The following is a 25876-nucleotide window of genomic DNA, read 5'->3' as shown; positions in this document are numbered from 1 at the left end:
CCTCTTAATTTCACCTTTCAAGTATCATCCCTTCCTATTAAATTGGTCCTGTGCCCTCTATCTATGTATGCCTGTACACATATATACACACACTCACATATGTATTCATATGCCCATATACCCTCTTATATAGACATATATATGTATACATATATATATATATATATATATATATATATATATATATATATATATATATATATATATATATATATACATTTCTATTCCCTTCAGCTATTCTCATATTGAGAAAAGTTTCATAAGTTACAATTACATTTTTCCATGTAGGAATGTAAATAGTTCAACTTTGATAAGTTCCTTATGATTTCTTTTCCCTGTTTACCTTCTCATGCTTTTCTTGCTTCATGTATCTGAATGTCAAATTTTCTATTCAACTGGTTTTTTCATCAAGAATGCTTGAAAGTCCTCTGTTCCACTGAATGACAATATTTTCCCATGAAACATGATACTCAGTTTTGCTGGGTAGGTGATTCTTGGTTTTAATCCCCCCTCCTTTGACTTCTGGAATATCATATTCTAAGCCCTTCGATCCCGCAGTGTAGAAGCTGCCAGATTCTGTGTTATCCCGATTGTGTTTCCACAATATTGAAATTGTTTCTTCCTAGCTGCTTGTAATATTTTCTCCTTGATCTGGGAACTACAGAATCTGGCTATAATATTCCTTGGAGTTTCCTTTTTGGGATCTTTTTCAGAGGTGATTGGTGGATTCTTTCAACCTCTATTTTGCCCTCTGGTTCTAAAACATCAGGGCAATTTTCCTTGAGAATTTCTTGAAGGATGATTTCTAGGTTCTTTTTTTGATCATGGCTTTCAGGTAGTCCAGCAATTTTTAAATTATCTCTCCTGGATCTATTTTCCAGGTCAGTGGTTTTTCCAATGAGATATTTCACATTGCCTTCCATTTTTTCATTCTTTTGGATCTCTTTAATAGTATCTTGATTTCTCATAAAGTCACTAGTTTCCATTTGCTCCAGTCTAATTCTGAAGGAATGATTCTCTTCAGTGAGATTTGCGATTCTTTTTCCATCTGGCAAATTCATCTTTTTAAGGCATTCTTCTCCTCATTGCCTTTTTGAGCCTCTTTTGCCATCTGGGTTAGTCTATTTTTTTTTTAAAGCAATTGGGGTTAAGTAACTTGCTCAAGGTTACACGGCCAGTTATTACCTCTGGGTGTGGTGCTGAGTATCTGAGCCCGGACCTGATCCAGGTCATCCCGACACTGGAGCCGGTGTTCTTACTCGCTGAGCCACCCGGCCGCCCCTAAGCAATTGGGGTTAAGTAACTTGCTCAAGGTTACACGGCCAGGTGTTTCTGGGTGGGTGCTAAGTGTCTGAGCCCGGGATTCGATCTCCAGGTGTTCTCAACACGGGAGCCGGTGCTCTTACTCGCTGTGCTACCTGGCCGCCCCTAGTCTATTTTTTAAGATGTTATTTTCCTCAGTCAGGTTGCTGACACTCATTTCATAATTTTCTTGCAAAGTTCTCATTTCTCTTCCTAGTTTTTCCTCCACTTCTCTTATTTGGCTTTCAAAATCCTTTTTTAAGCTCCTCTATGGCCTGTAACCAGCTCATATTTTTCTTGGAAGGTTTTGGTTCAAGAGTTCTGACTTCATTGTCTTCCTCCTGTTCCATGCTTTGATCCTTTTTGTCCCCAAAATAGGAGTCTAATGTTGGATTGCTCTGTTTGCTTTGCTTCCTTTGCTTGCTCATGTTGCCTCTCAAGTACTTGACTTTTGAGCCTTTTGCCACAGTAGAACTCTGCTACCAGGAAGGGGAGCTTTATCCCAATCGCTGGGGTTTTCTCAGCTGCTGGAGCTATTAGGTGCCCTCTCTGAAGCCTCTGCACACTCTCTGGCAAACTGTTCATGTGCCCCAGGACCTCCACCCAGGACAATGATCCAGATCCAAGTAGGTTAAGGCAAGAGCGATTACCCCTCAGACTGGTTGCTTGGTCCCCCTACAATCTGCAGGCCTGGGGCTCTGAAGCAGCCATGTGGTGGCTGCTCACCTGTGGAGCCTCAGCTGCTTCTTGCCCGAGGGGCAAAGGCCAGACTGCACTCCCAAACTCCCTGTTCCTGCAAAGTCTACACTGACCTCTCACTTTGTCCTTGGCATCTATGGGTTGATAATTCTGGAAACTGCAATAGCTGCTGGTGATCTGAAGTCTCTCCAGCTGGTGCCTGGTCATGATGCTCCGAGGCTAAAACCTCCTGCTCTTGTGGGGCTGGGCTGGGCTCCCAAAGTGCTGAGCTGGCCCCTTCCTGCCGGCCTGCTGGGCTGTCTTCAGTGGTAGGTTAGCTTCTCTCTGTTATTTTGTGGGTTCTGTGGCTCCAAAGTTTTTCTTTTTCTTTTCTTTTTTTGCTTTTTGGAGGGCAATTGGGGTTAAGTAACTTGCCCAAGGTCACATGGCTAGTTTTTGTGTGTGTGTGTTAAGTGTCTGAGGCTGGATCCAAACTCAGGTCCTTTTGACGCTGGGGCTGGCTCTCTACTCACTGTGCCACCTAGGCACCCTCTAAAGTTTTTCTGGAGTCACCTTTTACATGAATTGGAGGAGGTGGAAGCTGGAGCCCCTAGGAAGTCCTATTTCTACTCCACCATCTTGTCTCTGCCGCCCCCCCCCCCCCCTCCCAGCACTGTTTTTCTTGATGGTAGGTCTGAGATAAGGCTAGAAAGGAAGGGTGGTGCCAGATTGTGGAGAGCCTTGAATTCTGGGCAAAAGAGTTTTAATGTTACTTGGTAGGTCAGAGGGAGCCACTGAAGATTTTTTGAGCTGAGTGTTGCCACTAGATTAATGGATCAGTTAAGATTAATTTGGGAGTGGACTGCCTATACTATTATAACAGCTGCTTAGTCTCTCTGATTCCAGTCTCTTCATTTATCTTCAACATAGTTGCCAGATTAATATTGTTAAAGCATAGGCCTATGTCATTGCCCTGCTAAAAAATTTACAGTGACAGCCTTCTACCTCTGGGAAAAACTATTGTACAGACTTTCCAACACATACCGGCTGGTCTACAGCCGTCTTTGCAGACTTCTTTCTGTGGTTTTCCTTCGTGCATTCATTCTTCCAGCTGAACAGGCCAGTTGGCTATTTCCTGAACTCAACATTATGTCTCCTGTCTCTGTTTTTACAAAGGCTGTTCCCCCATTCCTGGACTGCAGTCTGTCCTAGAATCCCTAACTTCATTCAGGGTTCAACGCAGGTACCACTTCCCATGTAAAACCTTTTCCTTATTTCTCCCCTCAGTTAGGTTATTGGTTAGTACTCTGTCCTTCCTGAAATAACGTTGTCTTTACTGTTACTTGTACATATAGTATCACACTAAAAAATATAAGAGACTGTTTCATTTTTGTCTAGTGTAATATCTTGCACAGAGTAGGGTCTTCATTAGTGTTTGTTGCAAAATTGAATGGTGAAGGAACCCACTACCTTTTGAGGCAAGCTGGTCTCTTTCTGGACAACTCTAACTGAAAAGAAATTTTTCCTCACACAGACCTAAAATTTGCCTGTCTTCAACTTCTGCAGATTGCTTCTTGTTTGGACATCTGGGACCAAGCTCCATTTTTATGCTTACCCAGCATTCTTCTGGTTTCTACTTTGGTCTCTTTGAGTGTCTTGCCCAGAAGAATGATATGCCTCATGCAAATAATCAGTATTGGTTATCGTGCCAAGTATATCTCCTGTTGTAAATCAGTAAGCTGTTTTCTGGTTTATAAACCAATCTCTTAAGAAGTTACTTATGAAATCAATTTCCCACAGCCTGATCACATACTTGGGGGTAGATTGTGTTACTGATCCTGAGGATCAGACTTTGGACTTGGAAGAACCCTAGCACTGCCATTTGCCTCTTAAACAGCTTTGGCTGTTTGGCTAAGTGCATCCCATGTCTAATTGTTGCCCAATGTTCTGGTTGCTCTTGCATTTTGTTACTTTTCCCTAGCAGTCAATAGCTGTAAACTGAGGCTACGGTGTTGTTAGAGCTTTTTTGGCCAATCTGCTTGTTAATGCCCATTTCATTTCACTATTCAGTAGCTTCTGGGAAGAAGTAGTACCCTTTGACATTTCTTTCTTTTCAAGGTGCTGTCAGCTGACCTATCCAGTTTGGTTTTGAGTGTTGGGAAGATTTTACATATATGAATAGTTAACACCCAAGGGGTATTTGTAAATCTTGGTATACCAGTGCAAGCCTGAAAAGCCCTATACCTACTTGACAATTGTGCTAATTCATCAAATTATTTAATAAATACTTCCAGAAATCCCTAAGTTACCATAAACAGTATATGTTATATACTTTTTCATTAGCAATGCCTACTCTCTTCTTCCTTACTTTAGTCAATGAGTAAACATTTATTAAGCATCCACTATGTGTCAGGAATTGTGCTAAGTGCTCATTCAAACAGCCATCATTGCCCTCAAGTTGCTGACAGTCTCATGGCTTTCAATAAGGTTTATCCATCTCTTCATCTGAGCCCTTGATCCATCCTAGCCTGACTTCCAGAACTTTGCCCCAGCAGTCATTCCCTCTCAGGTATTTCCATTTCCTCCCTCAGACCATTCTCTTTTGCTTATGAATATGTTATATTTAGGTCTCTTCAATGTAACCCCCCCCTTTTTTTTCCCTTAATGGTTTCACCCTATTCTCTCACTGCATGTCTCTCTACTTCCCCTTACTGAAGAATTTTTACCCTCCTTTCACTATTTCGAACTCTGTCCTCAGCCCTTTACAATCTGGATTTCACCTCTACCACTCTACCACAATTACTGTCTCTAAGTGACCTTGTGATTGATAAATCCATTGACTTTTCTTTTAGTCCATATTATCCTTGACTTATAACAGCATGTGGTTCTTTGACTACCACCACCTCTGTATAGATATTTTTCCATTGCCTTCAAAGATGCCTCATTTTTCTAGTTTTCTTGCTTTACCCAATGATAGCTCCTTTATTTATCTCCTTTTTTGGCTTTTTTTCCTCTTCCCAATCCTCTTAGGTAAGTGTTCATAAGGGTCTATGTTTGACCATCTTCTCTTTCTCCCTTGGTCTTCCTTCATCCAGATTCTTCCCTCTTGAATCCATCCTGCAGCTGCCAAGTTAATATTTCTAAATTAAGGCCAGTAAGTGGTAGTGGGTAGGAGTGCAGGACCTGGATCAGCAAGACCTGAATTCAAATTCTACTTCAGATACTTACTAACTTTATGACCCTGGGCAAGTTTCTTAATCTGTCTGCAAGAGTTTCCTGAACTCTCAAATGAGTATAATAAAAACACTTCTCCTGGGGTTGTTGTGAAGATCAAATGAGATAATATTTGTAAAGTGTTCTGCAAACCTTAAATCACTATATAAAAGCTAGTTGTTTTACTGTTGTTATTATTATTATTGTTGTCATTACAGTATCACAGATCTAATCATGTCTCCAGATCAAGAACCCTCAGTGACTCCCTTAATTGCCTAGTTATATCTTATTTATATGTGAATGACACTGTTAGATGTTTAAATATACATTTAAAAGCATGAAACTTCAATTGTGTCATATGAGTTATACCAATTGTGTCAGTATGCTGTCAATTTTTGACTTTACACACAACCTTTCACAGTACCATTTGACCCTCTGCCTGAAAAATGGCCCTGACTATATTTACAGAGCTCTTTAAGTAAGCATTAAACTGGCACACTAATTGTGAAGAAGAGTAGACATTTAGCTCTGTCCCAATTTTCAGTCTTTACCCTAGCACTCCTGTGTAGTTTACCACAAATAGAGAAGTACTTTTTTTTTGTTTACCCTTTTTGTGTTCTGTTTCCCTTTTATGTACAGTTGTATTAGGATCCAGGGTTTACTTGCCAAAGCAGACTGGTCAGGGTTCTGTAACAGAGTTCCTTTCATTTAGCTTGAGAGATAGCATGGAGAGGTGGAAAAGAGGATATTTTCAGAGACATAAAGACAGGAGTTGGAGTTCTGCCTCTAACACATGCAAATTCTCTGCCCCTTGGGCAAATTACTTACCTCTTAGTATTCCAGGCAGTACTCTAAACCTACAAGTTACTAATAGTTGATATGCTTTGGTTTGGGGAGTTCCCTACAGTGATAAAATCGAAAGTCTGGCACAAAAGAAGACGACTTTGTTGAAGCTATGAATAGATAGCCATGTTATGTTAAAACAAAACAAAAACTCAAGTAAGCCCCTTGAGGAAAGAGATAACTCCAGTTTTTTATATACACGATTCCTGGCACTTAAAAAAAGTCAGACTTGTGGTTTCACAGGTATTCTTCCACAAGAGGAACTTTCTCTAATGTATATCTGCTTTGCAATTTCTAGTCTACTGTGTGGGGGCACTCAGAGGTCAAGTGATTTGTCTTGGGTTAAACAGCCTTGGAACTTCGAGTCAGTGCCAGGCTATGAGGACATTTCTCTGTCCACTGCCCTTTGCTCCCTTTTGGACTGGCACATAGTAGTAAGGTAGTAAATGCCTGCTGAATGAATAAGTGAAGATGGAGGGAAATAACTGTTCATTAAACAGTTACATTGGACAGTACCTGCCCTCAAGGAGCTTACATTTTAATGGGGGGAGACAACATACAGCAGGGAGCTGAAAGTGGGGAGGAAAAAGATGAAGATACCTGGTGCATAGTACTGAAGTCTAGAAAGTCAGGAACTGGTACAGGAGGGGAATGAAGACAGGCCATCCTGAGCCCTTCCACAAAATGGAGCATCCAAGAGGAATTAACCAGTGGTTGACTGAGTAGTTGTGATCAGTGTTCATTTAGTAATTTGGTAAGGGGCTCCATTATAGTGACACAATAGTTTTGATTCCAAATTAGCTGCAGAAAGGCAAATAAACACTCAGGTAAATGGAGTCCACCTACAGTAGATATGTTGCTAGGAGAGTCCCTTTCTTAGTGGCCCACAGAAGCAGAAATCTGAGGCAAAGTTCATCTAGTTAGTCACAGCCCCAGATCAACAAAGGAAGTTGGGCCTGGCCTGAGGAAGTGTGAAAAAGTGGAAGGAATGGAATTGAGAGAATTATTTAGGTGTCAGTGAGGAACAGGGGACAAAGTGCTATTGGAAAATAATGAAAAGACTGTAAATTACTATTTCCTTTTCTAGAGTTAGAGAAAATGTTCAGTTCCCCTCTAATAGCAACCATTCCAGGGCCCAGAATTAGAATGGTGCAGAGCATTGAAATTTTGTTCAACTCTGTTCCTGAAATGAGCCACTGAAAACTAGATCTGAATAAAAGTTTGGATTATATACTCAAAGTAGCCTGGGCATATTCCCTTTTAGATTACCTTTAATTTTACCTATATATGTCTTATATGTAGTTGGTTGTTTGAATGTTGCCTCCTTCATTAAAATGTGATCTCTTTGAGGGCAAGGACTGTTTTTGTCATTCTTTGTATCCCCAGCACTTAACACGGTATCTGACACATGGTAAGTTTTTAATAAATAATTATTCACTTATCCTTTGTGATTCTTGCCTATATTATCTCATAGAGCCTTCTACATATAAGACATGTGCAGGAAAAATGGGAAGTAATCTCAGAGGGAGTAAGTAGGAGCTCAGAGAAGCAAAAGGCTTTTTGCAGAAGGTAGAATTTGAGTAGAGTCTTAAATCCCTTTTGTCAAGGTAGATCCTATATCATTGAGATCACAGATTGTTGAAGTAACAAATGTAAATCAATGTGGACAGAGAAGCAGATAATGGAAATGGGTATTAGAAACCTACTAAGCCTTATTATTTGGCAGTTTTCTTCACACTTTGAGTTTAAACTGGTTTTTCCTTCTTAAGAAAGGTTTTTCTATTCTAATATAGAAATAAAAGTTGAACACAGGCAAAAATAGGTCAACATTTAAATATTAGTAAGAGGGCAATGTTTGCTTTGTTGCCAAGAGATTTTTTTAGCTCAAAAGCTGAGTAATGCAATTTTCAAATGATAATTTTTGCGCTTTTCCAGGTAGAAAAAGAAAACTGATTAATTTCTTAATATTATGAAAATATGCCCAGCCTACTTTGGATATGTAATCCAAACTTTTATTCAGATCCAGTTTTCTCTGGTTCATTTCAGGAACAAAAGTGAAACAAAATTTCTTTGCTCTGCACCACTCTAATTCTGGGTCCTGGAAGGGCAGCCACTAGAAGGCAACTCTGTGTGTGTGTGTGTGTGTGTGTGTGTGTGTGTGTGTGTGTGTGTGTGTGTGTGTGTGTGTGAGAGAGAGAGAGAGAGAGAGAGAGAGAGAGAGAGAGAGAGAGAGAGAGAGAGAGAGAGAGAGAGAGAGAGAGAGAATGTTTCACTTATTAGAAAAGGATAATTTTTAAGAAATTTTATTTCAGATTTTAAATGAGAAGACAAAATCTCTGTATTCTCCTGCTCTAATGTTGCTTTTCATCATAAAATGGATAGTTCTTTAAGTTAGATGACTTATGTTGGCTCTTAATTTTCCTTTCCCTCTAGTGGACTCATTGGCCGAAGCTGGGCTATGTTATTTGCCAGCGGAGGTTTCAAGGTGAAACTCTATGATATTGACCAGCAGCAAATAACCACTGCACTGGAAAACATCAGGTAAGCCAGCTTTTAACTTTTCAGTGTGACACTGAAGTTGCCATTATTTCTTTTTAAAGAGAGACATAAAACTAAAGACTTGGTTTGTCTTGACTGTGTACAGCCTTGAGAATATTGCCCAACAGGGGGATGATCTTACTCCTTCAATTCAACAAATAATTCGGGGATGCTTACTTTGAGAAACAGCATTATTATTGGATTCAGGGCTGGACCAGAGCCTGCAGTAACGGGACTCATCCATCTGGGATCCTGAGCCTCAGAGCATCTAGGTGTGCTTCTTCCCCCCATTATCTTGGGTTGAGGATTTAGAGCTGGTGCCAAACATGGGATCATTTGCGCCTAGGGAACTTAAACAGCATGTATTTACTATCCCAGGATTGAACTACCTAAAACCTATACATACTGTCTATGCCCTCTATATCTCCGGTGGTGGAAGCTGATGCCACATCTGTTCTTACTCATCTAGGTCAGTGGGGTACAATGGCCCTCAACTACTAGTTTTGTCCCTACCCTGTGTCTAAATTTAAATCTCACCTCTGCCATTTACCATCTGTATGACCTTGGTCAAACTTCCTAATCTCTTTGGGCCTTTTATTTCCTCATTTGTAAAATTAGGGGTTGGATTTGGACTAGAGATCTGAGGTGCTTTTCAGCTCTAAATCTTATAAGCCATATCTTCTTCCACATAAATTAATTAAAAATTTTTTTACTTATATTTTTTCTTGCTTACTTTTATTTTTAAGCATTTGGGGTTAAGTAACTTGTTCAAGGTTACACAGGTCTTGCTTACTTTTAACATTAACTTGAACATTTTCTTGAGTTCTGAATTCTCTCCCTCCTGCTAGCCCCTCTCTCATCCATTGAGAAGGCAAGAAATGTAATATCAGTTATATATATGAAATCATGACAATAATGAAGAACAATGTAGGGCTGAGGCTGCAAAGGGAAATAAGCTTAGTGCAGACAAAATCATACAATTAAATCGTATTCTCTGAAAATACACAGAATAGTTTCAGAGGTCACAGATAGAGGGGGAGGCCTTGGGATTTATTTTTAAAAACTTCTTTAAGTTCTAATGTTTGCTGTTGTTCTTATCTACAGTCATTCTGAGTAAAGCTATAGCTAAATGGAAAGTTAGATTATATTCATAGTGTTAATGTTTACATCTTAATATTTGCAGTCCCTTGGAGAAAGCAAATAGCCTATGCTAGAAAGTGGTTTCTTGATCAATAATGTTGCAGCTAAGTGGCAGTTAATAGAGGGCCAACCTCAGACACTTACTAGCTGTGTGAATCTGGGCAAGTCACTTAACCCTGTTTGCTTCAGTTTCTCATCTGTAAAATGAGCTACAGAAGGAAATGGCAAACCACTCCAGTATCTTTGCCAATAATACCTCAAATGGGGTCATGAAGAATCAGATATGACTGAACTACAAGAACAATGGAAAGCAAGAACAATAATGTTTCATTCTGCACTCAAGATTCCATCAGGTCTCTCACTGGAAGTGGATAGCATTTTTCATCATAAGTTCTTCAGAATTATCTTGGATCATCATGTCGATCAAAATAGATAAGTCATTCACAGTTGATCATCACACAAAATTGGTGTTACTGTGTGGAAAGTTCTCCTGGTTCTGTTCACTTCACTTTGCATGAGTTCATATAAGTCTTTCTAGGTTTTTCTGAAACCATCCTACTTGTCATTTCTTAAAGCACAATAGTATTTCATCACAATCATAAACCACAACTTGTTTAGCCATTCCTCAGTTGATGGGCATCCCCCCCCCCATTTCCTATTCCCTCATCCATAAATCTGACATGTAAAATTTTCCATGCTTCTCTAATTTGCTTATGATATCACCCTTTATTTCTAGATCATATATTCATTTTGACCTCATCTTGGTATATAGTGTGAGCCACTGGTCTATACCTAGTTTCTGCCAAACTGCTTTTCAGGTTTCCCAACAATTTTTATCAAATGTTGACTTTTTGTCCCAGAAATTTGGATCTTTGGGTTTATCAAACCGTAGGTTACCATGTAATTTACTACTGTGTATTGTAAACTTACTCCATTCCACTTATCTCTCCCTCCCTCCCTCCCTCCCTCCCTCCCTCCCTCCCTCCATCCCTTCCTTCCTTCCTTCCTTCCTTCCTTCCTTCCTTCCTTCCTTCTTCCTCCAGCTCCCTCTCTCTTTTCCTTCTTTCTTGGGTTAAGTGGACACACAACTAGCAAATGTCAAGTGTCTGAGGCCAAATTTGAACTCAGGTCCTCCTCACCCCAGGGCTGGTACTTTATCCACAGTGTCACCTAGGTAAAAGGAATTTAATAGGACTTCTTATTTGCCTATTTTTTCAAATAGTTTATATAGTATTGGAATTAATTTTTTTAGTTTGATAGAAATCCCTTGTGAAACCATCTGGTTTTTGGGATTTTTCTCTGGGAGTTGATGACTTTTTCAGTTTCTTTCTGAGATAGGGCAAACACAAGTCAGAGCAGGTTATTCCTCTACTCAAAAATCTTTAGTGGCTTCCTTCTGATTTTAACATCATAAGAGCTAGTATTTAGTAAAGCATTGGCAAAATACTTTAACAGTATCTCATTTGATCCTCACAGCAACCCTCAGAAGTAGGTGCTATTACTATGACCGTTTTATAGATGAGGAAACTGTGACAAACAGTTAAAATAACATGCCCAGAATCAAACAGGTAGTAAGGGTTTGAGACAGAATTTGAACTTTGGTCGTCCTAATTCTGGCTTTAGCACTTTATGTACTGGGCTGCCTTCCTGCCTCTATAAAATTGTTGTTTAGTCGTTTTTCAGTCACGTCCAAGTCTTCCTGACCCCATTTGGGGTTTTTCTGGGAAAGACACTGGAGTGGTGTGCCATTTCCTTCTCCAGGTCATTTTGCAGATGAGGAAACTGAGGCAAATAGGGTTAAGAGACTTGCCAAGGGTCACATGGGTAATAAGTGTAGGGGGCTGGATTTGAACTCAAGTGTTCCTGACTACAGGCCTGGTGCTGTATACATTGCACCACCTAGCAGTCCTTATAACTATGGCTACCGAATAAAATGTAAATTCAGCCTGGCATTTAAGCTTTTTGTATTTTGGGCCTTACCTTTCTTTTTAGACAACTCTTCTTTTAAAAAATTAATTTTTTTTCCATTAACAAGCCTTTATTTTCCTGTACCTCTCCCTTCTGCCACACCTCCTCCGTTGGAAAAAATGTTCACAGTGAAGCAAAAAGTGTTCCCACATTGACTGTGTCCAAAAGTATATGTCTCATTCTCCATTTTGACAGACTACTCATTCTCCCTTTCCTTCCAGCTCATTCTGCATTCTAGCCAAACTGACCAAATGGTCATAGATAATGAATACGTATCCTCAGCACATTCCTACACAAATAGTGCCAGGATTTGTAAAGGTCAGAATGAGCTGCAACTGGTAAGGAAAAGCTAAGAACAGGAATGTTTTAATAAAAAAAAAAAAGCCATATTGAATGTGGAAAAGAAGAACAGGATAGAACCACTGCTTAAGGTATATGAGATGTTAATAACCTATGACAGAAGACAGAGCTGCTCAGTTTTTCTTTTGTCTGTGTTTTCTCTGCCAAAGAAAATGATCTTTAAGCTGTAAAGGAAAGGGGGAAAACAACTTTGCCAAATTGTAAGCTGTTTCCCATGCTAAGAAAAGAGATAACACTTTTGAGCTTTTGAGTCAGGCCGGCGGACTTGGATGAAGTACATTTTAGGATATTCAGAAAACAGTCAGATGTGATTACTGAGCTGTTGTCAGTGATCTTTGAAAAGCTGTAGTGAAAGGGAGATGGAGGGATGGGGTCTGGACCTGTGATTTCATTAATGTGAAGAACTCCCTCCACCAAAACGGGCAATTGTTTATAACTTAATAGTCTTAGAGAAACTGCCTGGGACTTTTGAGTGTTTAAGTGACTTGAATGTACCAGAAGAAGGATTTGAACTCCAGGGCTAGCCTATAATAATATACTAATGATTTACCATAGGTTTGGAAAAGAGTAAATTTCCTGATTTTCAAAAGAAGGGGAAGAGAATGGAGTATAGAAATAGGCCAGTCTGCTTGACTTTAATTCCTGGCAGAATTTTGGAACATGTAAAGAAAGGAATGGTTAGTGAACCTTTGGGGAAAAATAAAAAGCAGTGAGCCAGGATAGCTTCCTCAAGAACAAGTTATGCCAGACTAACCTAACTGAACAGGATTATTAAACTAGTAGGTCATAGGAATGCTGTTTACCTAGATTTTAGCAAAGCAATTGACAGCTTGTTCTTGAAGAAAAAGATCAGAAGATGTAGAATAGATAATACTACAGTTAAGTGGATTCAGAACTTGTTAAATGTCTGGGTCTAAAGAGAAATCATTAAGTAATGTCACCTTGGAAGGAAGTCTCTGGTGGAGGGTCCCAGGAAACTATCCTTGTTCTTGTTCCATTTAACATTTTATCAGTGATTTGGATAAAGACACGGATGTAATGCCAGTCACATTTGTAGATGACATCAGGCTGGGAGGTGAAGCTAAATACTTGATTATATAGTCAGGATCCAAAAATATCTTGAGAGGCTAGAACATTGGGCTAAGTCTAATAAGATGAAATTTTAATAGGGATGATTACTTAGAATGTAAAGTACAAGATGGAGGAGACAAGATCAGACAGTAGTTTGTGTGAAAAAGGTGGAAGAGTTTTAGTAGAATCTTAGCTCGGTGGGAGTCACCAGTCTAATCAGAAAGCCAAGCAAGCTACTGCTCCCTTAGTCATCTCATTGAGCGCTAAGGTAGTGATTATCGCCTTGGTCAAATCATAGCATTCCCCAAGCAAATACTCATTGTGTGACCCCGGGCAACACTCAGTCTTTATTTCGAGATAGGTCCCAGTGTACTCCTCTGTAAAAGAACTCCTAAGAGCCTTTCCAGCTCTCAATCTATGATCCTGTGGTCTTGTGTAACTAAATGAAGTACCTTGTATGCTCTGTAGGTGCTCTGTATGTAACTACAACGTTTGCTGTTGTGTTTTGTATATGTTATCTGCTTTTATTGATGCTACCGTGTTTCCCCGATAATAAGACCTATCCTGAAAATAAGCCCTCCCCTTACTGTGTAAGATTCCTCTAAAATAAGCCCTCCCATGAAAATAAGCCCTATTGAGATTGCTACTGTAGTGAAGGTGATCCCCTGCGCTACACGCTACATTACGGTACCCTCTGTATGCACCGTTCCCCCCCCCCCGGTGAAACGCATGCCGTGCTCCGAGCTGCATCCAATCAGAGCTGCAGCAGTGAGCGTGTCATCCTGTTCTTCCCCAGTGATTTGCTTATTGAATAAAGGTACATTTTTTTGTTCATATTTACCTGTTTATTAAAATTGCTGTCAATGTTCATTAAAATAAGGCCTCCCTTGAAAATAAGCCCTCTGGTGTTTTTCTGTCCAAAAAAATAATAAGACAGTGTCTTATTATCGGGGAAACACGGTATTTGCCTGTATGTATGTACATATAATGTACAACTACTATAAATAGTAAATATACATGTTCTGTTATGCCAAGTTGGTATTTATGGTAAGTTATACATGTTCTGTTGCTGCATGTTTCTTCCTGTGACCTATGTATTTGTTTGCTATACATTACACATTTTATGATGCTGTGTGCCATGTTGATTGCATTTACTGTTGTTAGCTACACGTACCCCTAATGTGCATGCCATATATTTGTTTCTGTATCCATGTTGTACTTTGTAGTTAGGATTCTTATTTATGACTATGTTATATGCTAGATTATGACTCTTATATTGTGTTCACAGATACTCAAGTATATCCCATATATTGCAGGAGACTGCAAATGTTCACTGGGGGGAGGATGTAACAGGTGTCCCCTGTCCTGGATCACCCTTCACCGATATTGCCGAAAAACTTGAAGAGACAAAGGGAATTGGACTTACCTCTGGGCTACCAGAAACTTAAACTGAAGAGCTGAAAGTGAGAGCCGTCAGGTGGGGTGACAGCAGTAAGAATTCTCCTTGCCAAGGGCTTACCTTCCCATTGCTCCAGTGAGCTTGGGGGAAGCAGTTGGAGGTTCTCATTAGTGACAGTACCCTGAAGGGGAAAAGGAAAATCATTTAACTATAGGAAGTTTTGTCTTCTCCCTAATCCATGTCCTACACTACAAATTGGGACTGAGACCTGGTCCAGAGTTCATGGTCCATCTAATGCCTGGTCCTGCCTGTGAGCTGCACTTTAGTTGATAACTGAAGTACGTTTTGTACCCTCATTTGCCTCCCCGAAGGACAAGTGACCCTGGGGGACAAAAACTAAACCCTGTCTTTCCTAGAATTCCTATTTCCAGTGTCCTGTGTCACTGTTTGTAGGTTGCCTGCATCTAAAACAGAAATTCTTAACCTTTTTTTGTGTCATAGACCCCTTCTTAGAATACTGTTTTCAAAAACATAAAATGAAATATATATGATTACAAAGAAAACCAATTATACTGAAATATAGTTATCAAAATATAAAATAAGTTTATGGGGGGCGGCTAGGTGGCGCAGTGAGTAAAGTGCCGGCCCTGGAGTCGGGAGGACCTGAGTTCGGTTCCAGCCTGAGACACTTAACACCCGAACAAAAATACTAGCTGTGTAACCTTGGGCAAGTTACTTAACCCCAGTTGCCCTCCAAAAGGCAAAAAAAAAAAGTTTATGGGCCTGAAGTTAAGAACCCTTGGTCTTTTAGAAGCATTGTATGTGATGATGCACAGTAGATGTTTCATTATGTATCATTGCTTTTATTGATTCTGTGCAAAAAATAAAACATACTGTGAAGTTAAGCATTACTCTGTCTGTTCCTGTGAGGAAGTGATTCAGTTTTGTAAAGGTCTTGTGACTCAGTGAAATCTTAGTGAATTCCTAGAGAAGACAGGGTAGTACCAATAGGTCGGTGGTTGAGTGCTAATTATTTTTCAATCCTCTTTAAATTTTTTTCATTAGCAGGTATTATTTTTCATCTTCTTCATTTCTCAACCTATTCCCCTTCCTCTATCTAGAGAGCTATCTTTTATGGGTGACTAGAAGGATTTGGGTGCCCTTGAGGCAGTAGAGCAGTTTGGAAAAAGTGGGATTTGGGCAAGTCATTGTGATGTTAATGGGATATAAGATCTTCTCCACCCATTAATAGGCCTCACGTGGAGTCCTTGTAGGGAGGCTGTCACACCTTTTGCTAATTTCTAATTAGGCACTGAGTCTTGAGGGTTGTGATGCCTTCTGACTCTGAGAAGTGTATATATACTCTGAGCTGGTATTTTGCTTTGGGGGTTCGCTTATGAGAAGGATCTTATGGTTCCCTGGTCGAGATTCTGAGTGGCCACGTGTTCAGAGCTGCCTGACTGCTCAGATGTAAAGGCTCTCTTGATCCAGGGATGTATGTAAAGTGTATAGTAACATTGCTTTGATTCAGGCAGTCAGAGCCCTGTCTGTTGGTCTTTATTTCTCTGCTTGTATTTTCTCTGAAGTTCAGGGTGCTGACTTTCCTCCTGAACTAGTGAATGTACTTAAAAAAGATTGTTGACCCTTTGAACAGCTATCTTTCCTAGTAAAGCAGATCTAAGAACCTGTGCTAGCAGCCATCCTGGGCATGCCAGTGTGGTTGCTGCTACAGTCATTTAACCTCTCAGTGCTCCAGGCAGCAACTTATGCCTGTAAGTTGCAGAGAAGGTGATGACCTGTATTAGTAGAGGAAGTTTGTTCACCTGGGAAGTCTCTCTACCAGTGAAACCTCTGGTTTAATCCTTATCCCTAATTTTACCCATTCAGCAAGCTCACATTCTAATTGGGGAGATTTCAGCTGCAAGTCAGATGGGAGGGTCCCATCCTCCTTCAGGTTCAACAGCAAAGCATATGGTAATACATCTTCTCTAATGTTATTTCCACCAATAAAATCCTATGTGTTTCTGATGTTGAATTATTTGATAGGGGCAAGGACTTTGCTAGCAACATCTTTCTTTTCTTAGTCTTCAGGATCTGTGACTGCTGAGGAGGCAGAGACTAGATTTATCTCCCTGGAAAATAATTTACAGGTGCTAGGCTGGAAGCAGGGCCAGAAGACTGGGGATGGGAAGGTTATTTTTGTAGCAAAATAAAAGAAAAAGTAAATTCTATAACTGCATTTAAGTGATTTGCTACACGTTGTCAATTACAAATAATTATAAGTGCAAAAGGTATCACAGAAAATAGTTTGGGATGTTGTGGGCAGGGAGTGGGCCTGTGGTGGCCAATCTCCAGAATTAAGTAAGATTTTGTCTTTGGTGTTTTCTCTCCACTTTTGTTCAATTCCTAATGATTCTTCTCCCTAGTGCCTGAGAATTCCAATCTCCTGCTGCTGTTTGGCTGACCAGAATCTCTGCCCAATTCCCACTACTCTTCCCCAGGCTGCATTTGTCATTGTATAAGATACATTCTTCACCCAAAGAATCAACCTCACAAAGGCCAAAAGCTAGGACTGGCAATTTGGGACCTTACTACTAAAAGATTTTGGTATGGGGGTTCAGGAATGGTGGTAAAGAGCTCAAGACAGAAATCTGGGGCTTTTTCTATTATAGAGGAGGCCTCCTCACTTATGAAAGGATGCTAACATGAAAATCATATGTTTTGATCCCAGAAAACTGCTGGCTGCCTGGGCAAAGACTTAGCTAGTGTTTATTCTATGTTGTAGAGACATACTTCCCCCCAAAAAGAAAAAGCCTCTCTCCAGTCCAGATTTGCATTTAGATGGTCTTGGCAAAGAACAATATTGCTGTATAAGCAGCTGGTGATGTTTTTTTTTCAAGACTTTGACACTAAAAATTTTTCCTAAGTCCCCTGTCAATGTTTAGGTATTAAGGGATGGGAGAGGGATTTGTGGCAGAAGAGATGTATTTCAGGAACAACTGGAATATCATTTGGTGGTATTTGGTAGTGGTTCCCTGGAGAATAGTTATGAACAGATTGTTCAGGAAAAAACCTGAGGTAAATGAATACCCACTGAGAGGTGGAACAGTCTCTTTTTACAGAGGAAAAAGGGCTTGCTGTGTTTGTTTTTCACATACCCTCATATCCACTCCTTAGCCCACTCATGTGCTCGCTCAGTTTTTACTTCAGGATGAACAAATTGGATAAAAATGAAATCATACTTTCCAGAGTCTTTTCTTTTTGAGCCAGGTAGAGACCTCTGGATCTTCCTTCCCAGTTCCCTGAACCAAGTTATTCATTCTGAAACCCAATAATTGCCAAAGTTACTAATAATTATCAAGATGATAAAAGTTCAATTCTTTGGAATAAATATCAAGAGAAGCCTGAGATGATGCCAAATGGTGGGTGTAAATGCTGTATTGCTCTGAATATAAACTACCTGGAAAATATATAGCCTCTATACTGAGATCTCTTTGAAAGGAAAAGAAGAATATACTTGGGTGCTTCAGAGAATATGTAATCTTACAGAAGTGAATATTCTCGTGCCTATGCAGATTGCAACCAATTCACGTTTTCATTTAAAATGCTGTACAGTTTCTCAAATTTGATCCAGATCTGTCTGTCTCTATTCAGTCTGGGTCCAGCTTATTGTCCATATATGGCGCAAATTTAAAAACGTGTGTATAAATACATATGTGTCTATACTAAGATCCTAACTTGATGGCTTGCCCTTTTAACTATATGCCACAATCTGGTCAATACATGCTTTTTATTCATTTGATTTTTCCTGACTGGATTGAGAACTATCTCTTGAATGACCATAGCTCTCACTGAAGAGGCCCTATAGTGTTCTGAGGCTACATGTAATATTTGGGATATTATATATAATCAATATTTGGAGAATTTTGTTAGCTGTAGGAAATCCCTTTTCTATTTGAACTTTGTGCAAGTCCTTTGAATGTAGAGCTAGAGGATGTAGGCTTGAATTTTTGTTATTTGCTGACTGTGTGTCCTTGGGAATATCGCCTAATCTTTCTAGAACTTGGTTTCTTCATCTCTAAGTCTTATGAACTATAAACTTTGTCCACCAAAGTCCTACTTTGATATCTCATCACGATGTGGAGGTATGAGATGATATCAGAATATACACTTCAGCAAGAATTAGAACAGATTATCCCAAACTTCAAAAACACATTGTCCTTGATTTGGAAAGACTTGGTTGAGTGTCCTTGGGAGCAAGGGTACAGGTTGTATTTATATGTTTGTATATGTCTCTGTATATGAAGAAGCTGTGTTAAGGCAAGAGGTATATAATTGCTGTCAAGTCAGAAAAGTTCAGAAATGAATAGAGGACTTCCTGACAAGGCTTATTTTATGAGTAATGCCACAGCAGAACTAGGAGAGTCAGGTTCTGTATGGACAGTCATCTTCATTTAATCTCCATCTGTGGCTGCTAAATTGATTCTTCAGAGATTTGAATGGAGAGTTGGGAAGATCTTGTAGAGAGGTTGGATTGGGCCTGGGTTTCGAAGCATGGGTAGGATTCCTGTAAAAAGGGGAAAGTTATTTTAGGTGAATAGCACCGGTGAGCTGAGCCTTGGTATCAGAAATGAACCTGATTCATAGGACCATAAATTAGGTGGTAAATTAGACCAAAAGACCATCAATTAGAAGGGGCCTTCAAGGTCACCTAAGTCCAATTGTCTCACTTTAAGAATGAAGAAATTAAGGCGCAAAGACATTAAATGAGTTATTCAAGGTCATACAAGTAGGATTTGAACCCATGTCTTCTAATTCCAGGGGTGTCTAGGTGGTGCAGTAGATAGAGCACCAGGCCTGGAATCAGGAAGACCTGAGTTCAAATTCAGCCTCAGACACTGTGTTACCCTGGGCAAGTCACTTAACCCTGTTTGCCTCAGTTTCCTCATCTGTAAAATGAGCTGGAGAAGGAAATGGCAAATCACTCCAATGTCTGTGCCAAGAAAACCCCAAATGGGGTCACCAAAAGTTGGGCATGACTGAAATGACTGAACAACAACAACTACCTCTAACTCCAAATCCATCATTGACACACATGGCAATGAGCAAAGCATTATTTATTATTTATTAATCATTAGTAAGATTGAAGATGTTGGAGGAGGAGGAGGAATTACTGTAGAGGTAATGCTCCTTAGATGAGATGGTCTCTAGAGTATAGTATACATTCTACTTTTACTAACTGTATTGGTTTTCTAATGACTACAAAATTCTTATACTTATAGTTTGGTTTTTAGACTTATAATTTCTTTTGGGCAGTGGGCCAAAGTTAAATAATTAACCTAGATTTAGGAGATATTTCTTTGTCTAATTTTGTGGAGAAAAACACTGGAAGAACAAAACCTAAGAATGTATATTGGAGATAAAGATCACTTCTGTGGAATTTAGAGGCCTTTATTAAATTTCTCAGTGGTAAAAATAAGAAACTGATTTTCCAACTTAATCTCTAAAACTTCACAGGGTCCTTATAAGGATCAAATGAGATAATGTATGTAAAGTACTCTGCAAACCTTAAAGTGCTATACAAATGTTTTATATATGTACATATGCTTTCATATGTGTTTATATGTGTATATATATACTATATATTTGAGATATAACCTGACTTAGTAGATAGAATATAGAACTTGGTATAAAGAAGACATTGGTTTAAATCCAGCTTCTTACATGGGCTAGCTGTGTGACCTTGGGTAAGTCACTTTATCTCTCGAGTCTTTAATTTTCTAGGAAATGGGGACAATAATACCTTTAATGCATTGCTCATAGGGTTCTTGTGAGGATCAAATGAATTGTCTACTAAAATGCTTTGAAAACTTTAAAGTGCTATATGAATCAGTTATTATTAATAACCTCACACTTCTTTACTTTATCTACTAATTCTTTTTTTTTTAAGCAATTGGGGTTAAGTAACTTGCTCAAGGTTACATGGCCAGGTGTTTCTGGGTGGGTGCTAAGTGTCTGAGCCTGGATTCGATCCCAGGTCATCCCGACTCTGGGGCCGGTGTTCTTACTCGCTGTGCTACTTGGCTGCCCCAACTAATTGTGTGTTTTTTTTTTTAATTAGGATCTTTTGTATTAACATTGGGTACTTTTGTATAAAATTTGAGACATTTGTTTTATTCTGAAGTAGTGGTTTCAAACTCTTTTAAGTATGAAGATTCCTTTTAAATGTACAACTTTGTCGATTCCCATGTGATAGCAATATCTGCTAATTAGAAAATACATGACAAAAAGTCACTGTGAATTCATTTAAATGAATTTGTATTTCATTCATCACATGAAAATCTCCACGTATTTAATAATAATACATGTATGTGTAGTTCATTATTTAGCCTCAGAAATTAGTTTTATTGAGTTGTCTGTGTATCTTGTTGGAGCTAAATAATGATCAAAAAGATAATGCTTTATATGTTGGTAGATTTGTGGAACCCTTGCAGTAGCTCTGGGGCTTTAGGAATCCACGGGCAGTAGGTTAGGGAACCACTGATATGAAAAATCCAATAAATGACACTGGGTTTGACCAGTTTATAAACATCTTCAATAATAAAAAACAAAAACCCCAAACCCCGCCACAACAGTATAACTACAATAGTAACCATTTTGTATTTGAGTCCTTTTGTTAGGATGACCTCTACTGGGCAATTAAGGTTATGCATTGCATCCTAATTTGCTCTGTAAAAATTTTTCAATATTAAGTAGTTAAAAATTCTGTCTGGGGAGAGACATTTCTATAAGACGATTGATGACTTTTCAGAGGCAACCTAATAATACAAAGCACATTAAATATATTATGTTACTCCATCCTCACACCAGTCCTTCGAGTCAGGTCCCACAATTACATTATGTTCATTGTATTGATAAAGAAACTGACCCTTAGAGAGGTTGAGAGACTTGTTTATGGGAGCAGAGCTATTAAGTATTAGAATCAAGATTCAAACCCAAGTCTGTCCTTACCTTACAGTCAGCACATTCCACAACAGCATCCTGTCTCCATTAGAGACATAGTGTGGTGAGTATGCCTAAAGAAAATTGTGATAATTTGCTAGCTTGTAGCTGGCAAATCTATACATAACAAGGTTTTCCACTGGCCATAGAGAGCTGCAAATTGTCCATGAATTCTGCTATCTATGACATCCATCCTGGGAACTGGATTAAGAAAGTTTAACACATATTTTGAAAGAGTGGAAGACAGAAGGTAGTACTAGGGTGGCAGTAAACTTCATGTGGAATTGCAGGCTTCTGGAAGAGTGACTGCGGATTACTTCTAGAGGTAAAATGGTTTTGTTATTTGCTCTACATCTCTAATTGGCAAAATGGGCTCACCAGTGTAATAGGAGTTTCTGGAGGGTACTGGTCTGCATTGGGTCAAAGCAGGGATGACTACAATATAGCTGTGATGGATTACACCCAAAGTGAATGGGACAGCTATAACTAGAGTGGACAACAAAAACAAAAGACTGTAAATAATGACGCCTAACTAAAACAGGTAGATCATCTTTGGCAAACAGCAGTCAGAAGTTGGACATAAAGGGTGGGGAGAGAAGGAAGAGTTTCAAAATATTCTGGGCCCTACAGAGAATGACCACAAATGAGAGGAGGCCTTGAGTGCTGACAGTGTTGAAATCTCATTGGTATTATTTTTGTAATAAAACTTGTACCGACCAAAATGATCTTGTTCCTCAATTCTGAAGGAGAACTATAATAATAATGTCCATTTTATGGGTTCATAGATTCAGAGCTGGCAGGACCTTAGGGGGCATCTAAGTACCTTATTTAGCTCTTTCATCGAGACTTTAATTTGTTATCGTTACTTGGTGTAAACTAATTAAATGAGGAAATTTGATCTTCCTCATAAAAACATTTACATGAATTATTTAAAAAAATATTTTTAAAAATTGGGTTGACATTTTTTCAGAGTGGGAAGCAAGCATTATAGGAGAATTTTTGTCATGATGATGGTGACTGTTATTTAAAGAACCAGTTTTTATTTATAAGAAGTGTAAAGATTCTATTTAAATTAATTTGATTCTTTCAAAATGATATCTAATCCCTGAAACAGTTTAGTCATCAATTTATTAATAATTTTCCATTACTGATAGAAATTAAACATTCTTTTTTTATTCTCTTTCAATAATTTCAACCTTAGATTGAATAGTATATGGATACAATATATGTATGGCATAACATTCAGAAATTTAAGAGATTATTGGTTATCAAAATTGCCTTTAAAGAAAAAAAAACATACCAGTGAGAAATGGTCATTCAAAGGAGAAATCTTCTGTTTGGAAAGAGACGATTGAGAGGGTTTTGTATGTTGTAGGTGAGTCATAAAGGCAGCAAGTCTTGTTGAGTGGCATATCTCTTCTTTTGGCTTGTCAAACTGCTGGGGTGGAGGGAAAGAAAGCAGTTTCCCTCAGTGCCAAGATGACAAAAAGTGGATTGATAGTTAAATAAATGTTCAGAAAGCAAATGAATGCCTTCTCACTGTTAAGTGACAAATTGGTAATTAAAGCATGGAAGCTTTTCTGAAAATTGAAAAACTGGTGGCAATATCAGAGGGAGATTTGAACTCAGATCTTTACTTAGAGTCAGGAAGGATATTTTGCACAAAGAAAAGATTCTAGGTAAATTACTCAACTTGAATTAAAACATAATAAGTTTGTTTGTCCTTTGTTCTCCAAGAGGACCATGGCATTAGGAAGCTGAGGCCTTACGGAAAGCATAAGTAAGTAGTGATTGATTGACAATTGGAATTATTGAGGAAGGTACTAATACTAAAGGCAGGTATGTGGTACAGTGAATAGAGAGCCAGGCCTGGAGTCAGAAAGACTTAACCTTCCTGAGTTCAAATCTGGTCTCAGACATTTACTAGCTGTGTGATCCTGGGCAAGTCACTTAAGCCTGTTTACTTCAGTTCCTCATCTGTAAAATGAGCTGCAGAAGGAAATGGCAAACCACTACAGTACCTTTGTCAAGAAAACCCCAAATGGGGTTACAGAGAGTCTGAATGAACAGCAACAAACCAATACTAATAATGTGTAGCTGTAGCTTTCTTTAAATCTTGCTTCAAATTATATTTCTTAATTATGCATGTATATTTCAGAAATTGCTGATTGGTTGCTACTTGATTGTTAGCTGCCAGATTGTAAAATCCTTGAGGGTAAGGACCTTGATTTATTCATCTTTTCCATAGTTCCTTACACAGAATAAATGCTCAATAAATATTTATCGAATTAAGAAATAGCCATCCAGTGCTTTTATTTCTATTACATTTGACTATATTTAGCATTTTTTTTGCTAAATGTACCACCCTCTTTCTTTTTTGAAAATTTTCTTCAGGACTGGCCTTAAAAAAAAAAGCTTTACTTTTGACTTTTCTGTAGTATCTGACCCTATTTGCTACCTTCTCCCTGAAAAACATCTCTTTCCTTGGCTTTTGTGAATTAATGCTCTCTACTTTTATGATCAACTGGCTTCCTCAATTCTGTCCAACTTCATTTCTTTGTACTATCCTTCCTATATAGTAGAAGGTTTTTTTTTTTTTTGGTTATTTCTTTATAACTTATGGTCACCGACTTAGGGGCCAGCATTTGCGAAAACTCCCAGAGGACTCCCAGTTGTGCTAGTACTTGCCTGGCTATGCAGATCCACAAAGGAACTGTAATTCCTTGAGCTGGAGAACTCCTGGAATGATAGGAACTTCCTCCATTGTTTCTTGCCTTTAGAATCTAGCATTCTATCTTCTATGTTGTCTCTCATTTGAAAAAAGAAGAAAGCAATACATGATGGGGGTGGGGTAGTTTTTTTTTTACTATTGCTCCAATTTTCCAGGTAGGGATTCTCAGGCACAGAGAAAGGACTAATGGGCTGAGGGCAGAACAGCAAGCCAATGGTGTCTAAGAATTCTTTTGATGTTTGATTCTGATGCATTACCAGTAGATAGTGATAGATGTTAAAGAACTGCTTTCAGATTTTGTTGTTTTATGGAAACTGGTTATGTCTCCAGCGGCACTGGTGATCTTGCAGTCCTATCCAGGCTGCACTTCTACTTTCTGAGGTAGAGCTTCGACTAGCAGAGAATTCAGGAGATGCTTAGTCACAATGGTCCTTTGGAAAATGTGCCAAAGGTACAATTATCATGCTTTCGGTGTCAAGGTCCACTATTGCAATTTAGTCTAAGTTCGTTTCCTTGAGCACACTGTCATGCTCGGCTTGCATGGGCATGAATCTGATTAATTCCACTTTGACTGTAATCAGTGAACCAGATAACCCATTGTACTCTCTTTCTACTTTACCCTGCCATTAAGACTTTTGGAAGAACAAAATGTTGTGTTCAGCACCCTGAAGGTTATTAAGTTGTTGATCTTTGTTACAAGTGGTTACTGATTGGAAATGTATTTCATTACTTAGACCATGTCTCCTTAAAAAAACTACTTACTTATTTTTTAACATCAATTTAAAAAATTTTTGAAATTCCAAATTCTCTCCCTCATCCCTCCCGCCAACCATTGTGAAGACAATAAATACAATATCAGTTATATGTGAAATAATGCACAAGATATTTCCATATTAGCCATGTTGCAAAAAAAGCAATAAAAATAAAGTGAAAAATTATGCTTCAATCAGTATTCAGAGTATATCGGTTCTTTATCTGGAGTTGGATAACCTTTTTCATCATGGGCCCTTCAGAATTGTCTTAGATCTTTGTTTTGATGAGAGTAGTTAAGTCATTCACACTATATCATTATACAATATTGCTGTTAGTTTGTAAAATATTCTGATTCTGCTCACTTCACCTTGCATGAGTTCACATAAGTCTTCTCAAGTTTTTCTGAAACTATTCTGTTCATTTCCTTTTTAAAATTTTTTTTTTTGGTGCTTTTTGGAGGGCAGTTGGGGTTAAGTGACTTGCCCAAGGTCACACAGCTAGTTTTTGTGTTAAGTCTGAGGCGGGATCTGAACCCAGGTCCTCCTGACTCTAGGGCTGGTGCTCTATTCACTGTGCCACCTAGCTGTCCCTTGTTCATTTCTTATAGCACAATAGTATTGTATCATAATCATATTCTGCCTCCTTCAATCTGTCCACCCTTCTCTCATTTCACCCCTTTCTCCACTGGCTTTTCTTATCCTCCTCTCCTCTTACTTCCCTCTAGAATAAGACAGATTTCTCTACTCAACTGAGTGTGTATGCTGTTCCATCTTTGACTCAGCTCTTCTCCTCCTCCTTCTCCTCCTTCTCCTTCTACTTCTCTTCCTCCTCCTCCTTCTCCTTCTCCTCCTCCTTCTCCTCCTCCTCCTTCTCCTCCT

At 38.9% G+C, this 25876-nt stretch overlaps 1 protein-coding gene across 2 annotated transcripts in view; it reads left to right on the top strand.

Moving 5' to 3' along the window:
* CRYL1 (crystallin lambda 1) overlaps positions 1-25876 on the top strand; it is a 187894-nt gene that overhangs the window by 7552 nt on the left and 154466 nt on the right. For both annotated transcript variants that reach the window (XM_069080634.1, XM_069080633.1), the window contains exon 2: positions 8470-8577. In XM_069080634.1, the coding sequence (XP_068936735.1) occupies positions 8470-8577 (108 nt within the window). The remainder of the gene's footprint in view (positions 1-8469; positions 8578-25876) is intronic.

The sequence above is a fragment of the Petaurus breviceps genome, unplaced genomic scaffold (genome assembly GCF_028583685.1).
Source record: "Petaurus breviceps papuanus isolate PSGF00001 unplaced genomic scaffold, PetGlider_PUasm1.0 91133, whole genome shotgun sequence".
Lineage (NCBI taxonomy): Eukaryota > Metazoa > Chordata > Mammalia > Diprotodontia > Petauridae > Petaurus > Petaurus breviceps.
This window is presented reverse-complemented; position numbering and strand designations above follow the sequence as displayed.